Below are 14910 nucleotides of genomic sequence, written 5' to 3' on the forward strand. Positions count from 1 at the left end.
TGGTGTCAGTGTGCATGTGTGTGCATGTGTGTGGGCACGCATACGTGTGTGTGTGTGTGCGTGTTATATTATGATGAGCATGAGTGGATCTGAAGAATCCCAGCAGTATTTCTACTTAGCAAGACTAGCAGTGAAGCATGAAAACATGTAGTCGACGGCTACAAACTTAGTACTAGTAATCCTGTCCTGTTCTGTATTGACTCGGATGGAGAGCCAAGGATTAAATTAAAAAAATTAAAAATGTGCTGTATTGGATACTATTAAAATGGGTTTCAAATTTAAAACTACTTAAGTTGCGAAATCCGTACTTTACAAAGAAGATACTTTGTTACGTCGTCTGTTCATAGTGTTAGCTATAGTACCACGACTCTAATCTCTAGCACCACATAACTATTCCAAAGCTAATGAAATCAAATAATATATGCTCAAGGACCAATCTCATTTTCAGGTCAGGACAGTTTGAGTAGAATAAATAGTGCTGCTGTCTTCGCTTTCATTTTGCTGAGCTATGACAGCTATCCTTGTTGGACTCAAGGTTTGTGTTAGGATTCAAGATGGATTCAATAGTCGGGGCTCGGGTTCATGCCTCTACTCAACTTCTTGCTGAAGGCACTTGAGACTGCGCTGGATACTACCAGCCGTGGCCTTCACAAGGTACCCGCATTGCAGCTCGTCAGCCAAGGCAAAACCACCAGTTGTCTGTAAGAGCAAAGAAAACCAGCACAGGGCCAGTTACAGGCGAGAATGAAAGCCAGCGCACAACCAGGAGCAGATGGGAAGAAGGCCAACATCGCATATGTACCTAGATGCTCGACTTGCCCTAGCTTCAGCTCATAAGATATCAAAGCCCCGCCACATGCAACGGACATTGTACTCTTCCTGTAATATTCCTATGAAGTAGAGAGCAGTGCGTCCAGGGGATTCCTGGTGGAAGTAAGCACCATCTAACATGCTGTTGCCATAGCTGCACTACTACCTATCTGCACAGGTACCGTCTGAACTGTAGCCTCTCGTCCTACATCTCGACATGGATATAATAATATTTTCCACTTTCACGCTTTACCAAGAACACGCACACTGGTCTCTCTCTCACACACACACACATACACGGACACACACGCGGACACACACGCGGTCTCACCGGTTGCTGCTGTTGTCCTGCTGTCGGGCTGGCGTAAGCACCTGCAAAACCACCCAGCACCTCAAGCTGTCGTTTTCTAAGCCAGCCACTGGCACTAGATCTCTGGTCCAGTCCTAGGCTGCCACGGCTTGTTGTCGGACCCCAGAGAATGCAGCCAACAGCATCCAATACCTGGAAGGGTGAGAGAAAGAAACAGAGACCGAGAGAAGTGAAGTGAGAAGAGATGGACTAGTGTGAAAATGTTGTGTCCCTCAGGTATCAGGGTATCCATGATTCTGATTTAGAACACAGCAAATAGCCTACAAGGTAATCGCAAGAGCAGTGGACAAGAATTGTGTACCACACTGACCGCTTTCGGTTCCAATCGTTTTGCTGGGTCCTTGTTGATCATCTGCCCTGCTAGATTAGCAAGAGGTTCGGAGAAGCAAGAGATGATGGGAATGCTTGGCGGCTGGATGTTGGTATCCTCAAGGCCAGCCTTGAGTCCAACCTCCTGAACTTTCTTGCTGAAACGCTTCACATAGTCATTGATATCGCTCTGCATTCAGCACAAGAGAAAGTCGACAAAGAAGAACAATGCACTTGTACTGTGGTGTTCTGTTTGCGCATGCAATCGTATGTATCAGTACAATGCACTGTCCATGAACATGGCTGTGCAATCGTATGTATCAGTACAATCAAGAGTAGATAAACAAGAGTGTGCAACTCGCGGATGGGTTGGCCCACGGCGGAATGTTTCGTTGACGTAATCTTTTCGACGACGCACGCGCTGCGAGCCTTTTGGAGAGGTTTCCCTCGTGCACTTGGCCGGACTTTACACTACAAGGTCGGTGCCCAGCACGTGCTCTCACACTGCTCTGCGGCAAAGTCCGCGTTTCTCTGAAAAAAGGTGACGTCAACAAAAAATTCCGCCATGGGCGGGAGTATCTGCAGATTGTGCAGGAGAGATCCGGAGTTGCACACTCTTGTTTATCTACTCTTGGTACAATGCACTGTCCATGAACATGGCTGTGCCTCTCATCAAGAGTGCATACGCCAGAGTGAGCAACTGCTTTACGTTATTCATGAGGTTGGATTTGATTTGCCATCACTGCACGGCGACATTGACAGGTAACACACACCACACATGTGCATGTGTGCGTGCACACACACACGCACACACACACACACACACACACACACACACACACACACACACACACCTACACACACACACACACACACACACACACACACACACACAGTGGCTACTCAACTTACCTCCAACCCGAGCATCTGATACAGGATCTGTCCAGACCGGTAGACGTCGCAATGGCGCAGGTCAATCAGCTGCTCTTTCCTGCCCTCCTTCACCTCACGCTGTGCCATCAGCAATTCCGGCGGCTGACAGCGTGTTTTCCACCCTCTGCCATTGTCCAACATACCGGCTGCCTGCTCTGTCAGCACAGTGAACTGTTGGTACAGAGGGGAAAAACAAAATGTCACGGTTAGTTTTCCGCATCTGCCAGGAACGCCACCACCCTCTATGGATCAAGGCGCAGCTGCAGCTCCTAAGGCTGTCATCACACCATGGTACAAAGCTCTGCGTCTACGTCCACGTAAGGAGTTTTTGGTCGGTTGTCATGATGATCCGTATACGGGGTGAAAACGGGAGCAGAGGAAACAGGAGACGGAGACGTGGTATGGAGAGGGGGAGTATACGACTTTTTGTATGAACGTGCGTATCTCCCCCAGCCTTTTTCCGAGCGACCCTGTACTTGGATGTACGTGCGTTCAAATTTCTCCAAAAACTTGACTGCGTGTACGCGTCAAGAACTGTGCCCGTCTGATGACACGACCACCCGTTTCGGTTTTTTCACCATAGACGTAGACGTAAACGGGAGTCAGAGAACGTAGTGTGATGACGGCCTAAGCGTTGGGAAGCGAGTTTAAGTGGTAGTAGTACAGTACCGTAAATACTCCAGTCCATGCATGCTTTTTAACACCATTCTCATTATGGCGTCTTCCCGGCAACTCAGGAGGTCTCCAACTCAAATCAGTACAGCACAGTAGTGCACCGAGGGTTTTTATTTTCAGTCGAATGACCCCGCATAAGGCGACCACCTGTACACAGGGACCACATCTAAAGAGGTCCACTGAGCGGTCGCCTTGTACACTAGTAAAACAAAACTAACGAAAGAAAGGACCTACCTGCTCGGGAGGTGTGGAGTAGTAGATAGAATCGCCGAACGCGGATATGACGAGCCGATCTCCACCGCCGGGATGCGACGTCGGCACGACCAGCAGGTTATCCAGAGCCAGGTTGCAGTGAATAGCGCCCTCGCGGTGAAGATGGTGAAGGCCATCGAACAGCTGGTACAGGAGAAGTGCCACACACCTCTCGTAGCCCTCCTTCGATAGCATCTCCTGCAAGCCGCATAGGCGTACGCAGCATAATTAAGACGTTACATTGTGTATGTGCGAGCATCACTGACAACAGGCACATGGAAACTTGGTGATTTTACCATGAAACACACACATGCACGCCTAAATATACACAGCCAGGCCTTCCATTAGTCAGTCACACAAGCACCAGTGCTAAGCATTAATTTTAAAAGTATTTATTTTATAAGAACCTGTGTTTAGCTTCATTGCGTGCCATTTTCGTGCCACCCATCGACAATAATGTGAGCACATTTCTGCAGTGCTAACCGGATTCATATCTTCTTTGAAGTAAAAGAGCGCACATTTCGACAGAGCCTGAAATGCAACTAAAAAATCTAGAAATGAATTATAATTCCACTGTTAATAATGATTCAATTTCATTTCACATACCTTGCATTTGGGAATATACTGCCGACAATTCAGAAGAGGCAGGTGGTTGTTGACGACAAAGATGGCTTGCGGTGAGCTACTTGCCGAGCTGCTGCCACTAGGGGCCGGTACACTGTCTCGGAAATGTGCCAGCACACGCAGGACGTTGGCATGCGGCCGAATGCGCTCCAGCACCCTGTAGTTGGTCTTGAAGCGAGCGTCCCGCGAAACGTCCGCGTCCCTGCCGGTCCGGGCTGCTCGCACTCGCATGCCGTAGATGCGACCGGGCTGCTTCAGGCCGGGCCGGATGCAGACTACAGGCAGCGTTGCTTCACCCGTGCTATCGTCACCACCGCTCCCCGCCGTCGCTGCCCCCGTCGTAGCCGGGTCATTTACCTGCCAGAGAGGTGTGGCGGCTGTGCCATCACACCAGTCAGCTGCCATGTCCTCCACAAGCCGATAGTCCGCCAGCGACATGGCACGCAGGTCATCCACGTGACGATCAGACTCCTTCCACGAAGCGGAAATGTGCTCCAGCTGTGAAACTATAAACTTCATCACGGATGCATCGTGCGTCTGAGGAAGAAGACAACGCGTACGCACCAAACCAAGAGGAAAGCGAATAGGATAAATTGCTACAGTGCACTCTCAGCCCAAGCCCCAAGGTATAGTGGTTGTGTGAATTAGACCAAGTGTTCATTGCTGATGTATGTATCGTGGTCCGCAATACATGTACCGTTACCATGAATACAGAACAGTTCTGCTGCATGGTACTGTCAAGCACTGAGGCTGAGTGTGGACCAGGAAGAGCACATGAAGCACCCATACGACACATTGGGACGAGTCTGCTTGCCGTTACAGCAACATGCCAAATATTGCGAGAAATATTTAAGGCATCCCCTCCCTCCCCCCCTCCCCCATCCACCGATAATGTAGCAGTTACCATTGTGACAGATGAGCAGCGGTATGGATGGGGATCGTTAGCCAACGATGACAAAAAGCACCATAGGGATCGGTGCTCAAACGAGTTTTACTTCTATGCTATGCTCACCTTGACCGGAGTTGTGCTTTCATCAGTGCTAGGCTGCGGAGACTGTGCATCTGGCAGGGTTGGCGACGTACAAGAATCACTTCCATTGCATTCGCTTGACGTCAACGAAGCTGCCGGAAGTGATTGCGGAGAGGACATATTGGCATCCGACATGGATAGATCTTTCTTGGGCTTGAGGAGATTCGACGGCCCGTCGGTCATGCTTCGTCGGAACTGGTGGTCTTTTCTGCTGGACCTGGACGAGCCGTTTGTCAACTCTCCGGCCGATGTGGTCTTGTTGAAACCCTGCCGTCGATTATCTGTGGTACAGCAGCAACGTAAGCAAGCACAGAGCCCTACTGTGAATACTGATAGTGCTATGTGGCGACTTTGAACTGGAAGATCATACTCTTGGGTCTACAGTCTACAATACAAGCACTCCAAAACAGCATTGTCCGCAAAGGTCTGCAGGGACTACTTGGAAGTACATGTACTACAAGGACTATATGCTATGGTGAAGCCAGGTGAAACCCCCCTGCTGGCACACTTTCTGTGCCCCAAGATAAGCAGACCTCTTAAATCCTGCACCTGTGTAACCCAACTCAGTGGCTTACATCATGGCTCAAGCAACTGACTTGCTGGCTATGCAGTTCATGAGCAGGTGCGGGCCAGCACTATAAGTTCAGTCTGTAAATGCATCAAGACGTAGCAGCCCTTGCTTTAGCACCGACTGACTAACAAGCACACATGGCACAAACCTCTTGGCAGTCGATACTGGTGATGTGGTGAATAGCGGTGGTTGTTGCCAAACCGTTGTCCAGGCCGTGCAGCCGCCACACCAGCAGTCGCCGCTGGTGTCGGTGTGCTGCTTGACTTGGGATTTTGCAACTGGGCGAGGAGATTGTCAATGCTGGTGCCGAGCGCACTCATGCTCGCTGCTGTATCGCTTTCTTGACTGCCAGCCGACTCCTGTGATGATGGACGACGCGGAGGTTCTCTTGTCTGGTCCAGTGCTTCTGTTGACATGGATGCTACGCTATTCTGGCGGCTGAATGCATTGCTCGGCGTCACCGGTACTCCATTGCACGCCGAGTTGCGGCGAGAGCGGGCCGCACCGCCACCTTCCATCTCCTCAGAGGCCATGCGGGAGTGAGATACAATGCTGCTCCTCCGTGCTGGATGCGACACGTCTTCTTGATCGGTGCTATGCTGCCGCTCTACAGGCTGTTCTGCTTGTTCCAACCGGAGGCCACTCTCAGGACTAGTCTCCTCTCCATTACACTCCTGAAATCTTTTATGCTCGTCAGAACCCTTGACCAGCGTGCTCTGGTTAGAATCAGATGACAGGGAGGATATCCCACCATCTTGGCCACTCGAGTCACTCAGCGCTGTACTGGACACTGGCCTTGGGTCCAGCGGAGAGCAGGGACTGTCCAGTGGTGACTGGGGAGGAGACTTTGCAGCAACACTGGGTGCCGCCTCGCCTTGCTCAGCGCTACTCGGCTTAGCCACGAACTGGACTGCACTGGTGACAATGGCAACAGGGTTGCTGGACGGTGCCTGGGCTCCATTAGTGCCATTGCTACCAACAACCACCACTTCAGCACGTGCAAAACGACTGCCACTGCCCGGAGAAGCTGAACGGCAAAGAAGAAGAGGGGGAAACAGTTACACACACGCCATACCAGTAGGACTTGGGATCTTGCACAGAGCTCGTTAGAACAATGGTGCAACACACAGCAGAAACTTGGTACAGTGTATGGGTACTGGCATTCATTGACGAGTCATTAGCGTGTGTGTGGGGCAGGCCAGTGAAGGGGCAAAGGAACGGGAGCACACGCTCTACATACTGTATTGTCCGCACTGGAGTATAAGCTGCACCCACATTTTTTTGCCATGAAATACAGACATCTACGCTATTCATCATCCGGTTAATTTGATCAACAGAGTATAAGCCGCACCCCCATTCCTTTGGCTGGATTTCGGAGTGTTCAAAGTTCGGCTTATACTCCGGAAAGTACGGAAGTACGGAAAGCACGGAAAGTACAGAAAGTACAGAAAGCACGGGACATCAAGAGAATACAAGCTTACAGTCACACAGGAAAAATGAGTGTGTGTATATGACGAGCAACACATGCACCACCAATTACTACTGGCTCTGCTGATCCCAAGACTCAAGAGGCTGCAGAGTGCACAGCCAGGTACGTGACCAATCTAAAAGCAGGTGCAGCGCTTGGACGAAGCACTCAAGCAGGGCAAGAAAAACACCACACACCACCACAGGCAGGTTGCAGTGCTAGTGCCGCAGGTAGACACAGCACTAGACAAGACAAGCCACCGCACATCCACACAGTGCAGGAATGTCCACAATGGCATGTGTGCTGGACAGTGCTAAGCTAAACCCGGGGCATTCTGGATTTCTGGACAGTGCCGATGATGACCTGGGAGTCCTGACTTAACAACAGTTTGCCATCAGCAGCAGCCCTTCAGCTACAGGGAGCCACAACAACCTGTTTGGGCAAGGTGATGGCATTCTCAGCAACTCCTGGAACCCACACCAGGGACTTGGATGTCGAACTGCATACTGGTACTAGTATGCCTAATATCATGGATATGACCCGGAGGCAACTGGCTCAGTACTGCACCTTGGGGTGGAGGTAGCACCTGATTCAGTGTTCTGTTTGAGACTCTATACAACTACTACATAATTGTAGTCAGTGCCAATGTCACAGAGCTAGTCATGCAGGCCATACGGTCGGTCGGTTACGGTGAAGCAAATGCAAACCAAACCTGCAAAAGCCCTAGACGCAGATCACTTCTGACAGCTGACTTGTCCAAGAGCCTTCTTCTTCCTGAAACTGCCAGTCTACTACAGTAGTTCGCTTGTCAATATGCCATCAAAATGACTGGACTGGTATCTGGTCAGCTGTATTTTCGCTGCACGTGCGCCACGTGCATGGCACCGCCGCTGTATTGTTTTCATCGTGACCGCCAGGCGGCACAATGCCGAATGCCGGACACAAAACATCGGTCGTCAACTGCGGAAATCTCGCCATTGGCATTGGAGCAGGTACCCGATCGATCCGAGCTATCTGCAGGCGAACGTCAAGCGCGGCCTAAAAGTTCCGATGGAGATCGGCCGCACAGTGCGGCCTGGGACATGTAGATTGTAAGCTGTGTAGGCATCGGAACTAGGAACAACACTCGTAGATCACTCGTAGATCTACACGTGGAAATGCTTGTACTGTACTAGCAGATTATCTACTGATTTGAGGACCTGTCGACAGGACCTCTACTCACGCCACGGTTACAATGATTGTGTCGGAAAGAAAGTAAATAACTGCTCTTCCCAAGGCGTGCCATCTCGATGGTGTGTCGCAGGAAGGACACGTAGATGACGCTACATGTACTTGCTAACCACAAAAACTGAGCGTATCATGTCAAGCATTCACTCAGGCGTACGAGAGATAATGGGACCAGAGGGTTTATCGAGTTTACGGGCGTGGGGAGAACGAAAACAGGCAATCGGACAATCAAGACATAAACTGTGACAAAACAAGTCACAGTGAATATGCACGAGTTCCACCTGATACCCATGTGTGTCCAGTTTTCCACACTACACATCTTTCTGGGCAGCACACATGTATACAAGGTATATGTACACAGGCAGCGCTAGTATAGTGCATGCAGAGCCGTTACGTGCAATTAAATGCGCATTGAAACTCATCGCGCAGCGGGGAAGAACAAAACCAAGTCTTATCGTAGTAGGTCTACCTGTAGTTACACTTATGAGGAGGATGTCATTCGGTCGAAGAAAAGACAAGTCGCACACCACACGTACCGTGACAGAACGTACTTGGCAGGAACACTACAACGAAACAAACCGCCGCGACGATAACCAACCGTAAAACACGAATACAAAGTGGCAGTAGTCAGTAGATCTGCCAACCAGATTTCTCTGCATTGCATAACCAGATAACTAAAACCAGCGGCACGCACAAAATGCCACACGGCATATGCAATATCATTCTTACATTTTTTCTCCGCCCGCACGACATGTCGAGTTCCGGATGTCATGATGACTGACCCGGAGCGTCTCCACTTTCCAGGCTCCGCTTCGCTGGCGCTGTGCGAGTTCCCGTGTCCTTCCTGGCTGGTCAGACCAACACTGCGAGTAGCAGTCAACGACGCCTTCTTCCTGGCGCTCGGCGTTAGGTCGTTTCCTGGAGACGACTGTGAGCCTGACTGCGCGCCTGGCGCGTCGTGTTCGGACTTATTGGCGAAGCACCTACGGCAAACCAGAGGTCGCCAAATGCTGCCTTCGAAACGGGAGCAGGCCTGGACCTTTCTCCTGTTAGTGTTAGCTCTGGTTGACATGGTCAAAGGATGGTGCCGCCGAGGTCGGAATACAGCAGGGCACCAATACACCGGCACTCTATCACAGTATGAAACTCTACATGCAGCCTAGGTCCGCTACGGGTTGCGGTGAAAAACGTTCGATAGGCAAACTTCACTTGGGACGTTGGGTATTTGAGAGTTGAGGGAGTAGCGGAGGTGCAGCTAGCTAGCTTACGTGTACAAGCACACGTAGATCTACGATAATCTTGAACTTGAAAATGTACTGACACTTGACAGTACTGTACCGAGCAGCCGTCTCGCTCTCAATCTCGGGTAAAACAAGATGCAGTTGTTCCCACTCGTACTCGACATCAGCTTCCACCAACTCAGTCAATCAAGACATTGTAGGGACAAGTACCACTTCGCGCCGTGTTTCACAGAATACTGAAGTCTACTTGTACAGCTGATACGAGAGCAAAAGAAGCATGGAAATAATTATTATACTAGTAGTAGTATGCCCAAGAAGTCAGTGACAGAGCTAAAGTCTAAAGAGTAAAGTCAGAAAGAAGTAGAGAGCGCGATCGTGAGTGGCAAGCGACATACCAAAGTGAGATTTGACGCGGATCAAATGATCGACGAAGGCTCGATCGCAGGGTCGATCGTCACTACAAAGTCGAGTCCTAGTCCTAGATCTAGTCCTTGGCTAGATCAATCATCAAGCGAGGATCGAGGAGCGTGCGTGCGATGTGGTGCAGTCTGTGTTTCCGCACACTACCGGTAGTAGATCTACACTGTACTGATCTACTCTGTAGCCAGTACTGCACTGGCAGTAGTGTAGGCTACTGAGCAGATCTACGCGCTACTCGTCTCCCACCCATGGCCGCCCACATTCACCATGTTCACTACATCACTGACCATCGCATCGCGCGCTGGAGGACAGGGTGTAGTAAAACTAAACGTCTCTGACTACAATGACATTGTAGTTGTAGTAATAATGTCACACGTAGACCTATGTCTGGCTACTAGTATGTGATGTGATCTGCGCTGTACGTCGATCGGGCTAGCTGATCCTTTGCCCCGGCCCCACGGCGGCCTGACCGCGAACCTGTGTACCTCCGGTTCCGAGGCCTTGTGAATAGTTATAAGTATTATAACTTATGGTCGGCAGTACCGGTAGATCTACTGGAGATAGTTGCACGAGTCCAGATACAGGTAACAGGAAAGGTGCTCCCAACACCGGAGCTCGCGCTTTTCCGCCGACTAACTTGACACTTGACTGACTCACGACCTCCATCCAGAGCACACGATACGAGAAGTCAATCGAACCTTCGACTCAGCAAACCTGCAAGGCTGCAAGAAAGCACCACTCCCTGCTCGCAGTGTTTTGGCCCAAATTGGGGAATTCCCCCAGGCTCATCAGTTGAGCTTGAGTAAGGGGTCGTCCGTAATTTTCGAAAAATTAAAAATTCCGTCCTCGTGCAAAATTGTCTCTGACCCACCCACCCACCCCCCAATTTTTCCCATTAATTTTTTGATTTCTACCGATGCCCAGCTCGAAAATAAGAACTCCTGACCCCACGTTTTCTGACTGCACCTGTGTCAAGTACTAGCAGCTAAGTACAGTGAGTAGTAGGTCTACCGACGTCACGGCCATGCACCGTCCTACAACTACAGTAAAACCTGTAACTAACGACCACCCCTTGGTGCCCGGAAAAGTGGTCGTTAGTGGCAGGTGGTCTTTAGTTAGAGGTTTGCACCGCGCGACCATATGGATCCCATTATATGATAATGTATGTCAAAATGCAGATGATACAATCCCCCACCACTTGCGCACTGACATTCTTCTTTCAGATCATACAACACTTGGAGAGAGAGAAAATCAAGTTTTTTATACACCGGGAGCGATACGACCTTTTGACACGTATGTCGACTTACTGGGTTTCCAGAGCAGCGCTGGCCTGGCCAGGCAGTGGACTAGTCACTAATATTAGACACTATCGACTCCAGCCAGCACAGACTGTCAGTGTGACCTGGTGACTGAGCTGTGTGATTGCACTTCGACAGAGAGCCGCTCAGTCTTCCTTCCAGTAGTAACATCGATCAAAGAGCGCTTTGGATGCGCTCTCCAAGACGTTTCCTATCATGTTTGTTCTTGACAGCACTTGAAATTATGACAGGTGTAGTGCAGTCCACACTGATTCCACAGTAAAAATGAGACTGCGCTCATTTGTCCAGCTGTAGTGTCGAAACGACCATGGAAAATCATCAAAATTTCGAGAAGGAGCTTCAAGCAATGTTTGATTTGCTACATCGCGGTCGCTAGTTACGGGTCAAAATTCGACATTCAGGGCTCACAGCATCACACAAAAGCGTGGGCGCCATTTTGGACAGGCCGCTGTCACACGAGCCAGCCAGCATGCCAGAATCGTGTACATGCGATCAGGCAGATATCTCTGAAAACTTGAAAGTGGGGTGCTTTCAAAATGTTCATTTGTACCAATGCTTTTTCCTAGGCCTCTGAAACTCTAGGAACATACTCTCAATACCCATTGTAAGGATTTGTCCGAGAGTTTTTTGTTTTAATCGATACGGTTTGGCGTATATATGGAGCCAAAGTATCAGTTGGTGCAGGCGTAATTCTGATTTGGATTATTGTACTAAAATTGAAAAGTCTCTCGGAGAAGTTCTTCTAATTTTCCTACTGAAAATTTTAAGCTATTGGCCATCAAAATCGGGCCAGAGACGGGTACAAACGAACATTTCAAAGGCAACCCTATCTAGTGCAGCCGCGGGGAAGAACCGCGCGCGCTGCACTTGTTGTGAATGCGGAAACAACACTAGCAGCAAAGCAATTTTTTGAAATGTTTTTGCTACTCGCCTGGCGCTTCATCGCTGTGTCCTCCAGGAGTTATCATGGTTATGGCAGACCGAAGAAATACATGGCCAGCACAACGGCGAAGCCATTGGACTTGTTCTCTTGCAACGAAACGGAGTGGCGAATCAAATAATTCACAACTCCACATCGTCACCACTGCGCTACACGGCTCTTCGCAGACCAGCCGTATATTTACGTTTACACAACAGGACTTCACGGCGGAGAAACTAAAACTAGAACACGACGTGAGTCATTGCTCCATGCCGTCAAGGAATGCTAGTCCTTTCCCTCTCCCGTCACCCGCGCCTGTGCATCAGCGGCGTAGCTGCCCGGCTGTAGATGTTGAACTCTTTGGTCAACGACTGCAGGATTCTGCTCGGGGCTACTTTTCGCAGGACCCCGTGTGCGGACAGTCTGAATGAAGCGTTCGGCCGATAAGGCCAACACTGCTCGCGAAATAATCCACTTGAAAGGAAACAAGAACTACCGAAATGAAATAGAGATAGTGAGACAGTCTCCGGCTATCTCCTTCACCATTCACGACTCAGTCCTTGTCACAGCAACTAAGCCCAAGCAAGTCAAAGACAAAGTCTCCTTGCGCGACTGCGTTCTACGCCTGCGCTTAGCGGTCACGCGAGTTCGTTTCTATGGTGATCAGATCCAAGATGTCCTCCCACGTAATCGAGGTTTTGGCATGGTTGCTGTGAGCCCTGACATTGGGACAAGAAAAGACGGTCGCTGGTCGCGTTCAGCAGGTAGTCGCTAGTCACAGTGCATTTTGAATGTGAGACCGTCCGTGCCTGACAAAGTGGTCGGTAGTACCAGGCCGGTCGCTAGTCACGGTGGTCGTTAGTTACAGGTTTTACTGTACATGAAAAGTCATGTATCATAGTAGATACTGGTGTTTGCGACAATCGATCCTACACTACGTCTACAGTACAGTACACAGTCAGAATCAGTGCAACAAGTGTATCAAAGTCACTGGAGCGAAAAAAAAAAAAAAAAAAAAAAGTACGAAAAATCAAAAAATTAAATTCCGCCAGCACACTTGACCACCCACCCCCTTTTTGCCTGAGGACGGATTTTTTAATTTTTCGAAAAATACGGACGACCCCTAAGCTAAAAAAGATTGTGCCTGAAGCGCACCACTTACATGTACTGTCAAGGGGTTATGGACTCTTGGTACTGTATATAGTACTCTCCAGGCACAAACATCACCAGGGATACAACAGAGATGCTCCGTTTCCAGCGTGACAAACACCTCGTAAAAATATAGCAGCGTGGGTCGGTGTCGCTCCTGGACGGCGAGAACAGACGTTGAGGACCCTCGGTCATTCGCAACGCTGTCACCTCCAAACCAGCTAGTCGCAAGCACAACAGCATGAGAGGCAGAGCTAGCACAGCAGTGCAGGTCATCATTCTATGGTGCTCTTGAGACTTCAGACACAATCTTCCTCAGCCTACTCAAGCTCAACTGACTTTTTTTGCAAAACCAATTGATGAGGGCCTAGGGGTGCCCCCCCCCCCCCCGAAACACTGTGTAATGAGCAGGGAGTGGTGCTTTGGACCGGTTTGCCCAGTGGAAGGTTCGATGGACTTCTCGTGTGCTCTGGATGGCAGTCGTGACTCGTGAGTCAGTCAAGTGTCACGTCAGTCGGCACTCGGCAGAAAGACGCAAGCTCCGATGTGGGGAGTACGTTTCCTCCTAGTTTGAGACCATTCCCTTGTGGGAGTACGTTTCCTCCTAGTTTGAGACCATTCCCTTGTGGTAGTACGTTTCCTCCTAGTTTGAGACCATTCCCTTGTGGGAGTACGTTTCCTATAAATAATCACCGAAGTCACTACCACTATCTTATCCTTACAACATCATTAGACATTACTATGCAAAATCAATGACCGATAATATAGAAAGGATCTCGACTATCGCCATCCACTGCCCGATGTAGTCATTGATCATTGCCGAGAGGGTCACCATGGTCACGGCGGCTAGCGCTGGGAGTAGATGAAATGGATCCGGCTACCGGGCCTGGCTTCGGCTTAGCTACACTGTAGAATTAGCACTTCTAGTTTACTGCTCTGGTCTGGCCCTGCTTGGTCTGCCGAAAGAACTCCGAAACCACGACGTGTGCAGTTGTAGTTCGTAATCTTTGGCCCTCAACTCTCTCTCAAGCTACTTTTGTTTGTAGACGCTAATGCTACATGAGGCATGTAAAACTAAAGTTGCTGTATGAGTTCAAAACAACGACTGAGTTAAACCCCGCGTTACGTTGCCATTCGTGTCACTCTTTACGACTTTAGTCTTGGATTGCCGACACTGAGTCACTCTTCCACTGCTCCATCATGGATTCCAGTCTACCATCCTTTCCTACCCAGATGCTTTGCCCTTCCGGCTTCACCTCGTGGTTATAACGCACTCAGGCGCCACATTCCACAGACAGCTGTCAAGATACGGTGTTTGTGTAATGTCATCATCACATAAGACTTATGTCCCTCGTGTACACCTATGATAATGCACGTATGTATCTAATATTGACTGAGCCCGAGGTCGATAGCAGAGTAAAAGACGGTAAAGTGAGTCCAGTATATCCCTTTGCTGTGCAGTCCAAGACCTGCTAACACTGACTGTGCTATTCACTGGTGCAGCACGTAACGTTGAGCAGCAGGACAAAGTGTCCATCATGACTGAGCACTGTCTGCACACAGGAAGAATTCTACTGACTGTGTAGTACTGTC

At 49.7% G+C, this 14910-nt stretch overlaps 1 protein-coding gene across 1 annotated transcript; it reads right to left on the reverse strand.

Moving 5' to 3' along the window:
- Positions 1-151: 151 nt before the first annotated feature.
- LOC135817803 (uncharacterized) lies at positions 152-9643 on the reverse strand. The gene is made up of 9 exons (XM_065331069.1): positions 8999-9643; positions 5723-6601; positions 4986-5284; positions 3956-4510; positions 3332-3547; positions 2402-2593; positions 1491-1679; positions 1142-1312; positions 152-699 (listed from the first exon to the last, which is right to left on the reverse strand). The coding sequence occupies exons 1-9, from the start codon at positions 9339-9341 to the stop codon at positions 589-591; spliced, it is 2955 nt and encodes a 984-aa protein (XP_065187141.1). The 5' UTR covers positions 9342-9643; the 3' UTR covers positions 152-588.
- Positions 9644-14910: the final 5267 nt, after the last annotated feature.

This window comes from Sycon ciliatum, chromosome 1 (assembly GCF_964019385.1).
Source record: "Sycon ciliatum chromosome 1, ocSycCili1.1, whole genome shotgun sequence".
In the NCBI taxonomy this organism is placed as follows: domain Eukaryota; kingdom Metazoa; phylum Porifera; class Calcarea; order Leucosolenida; family Sycettidae; genus Sycon; species Sycon ciliatum.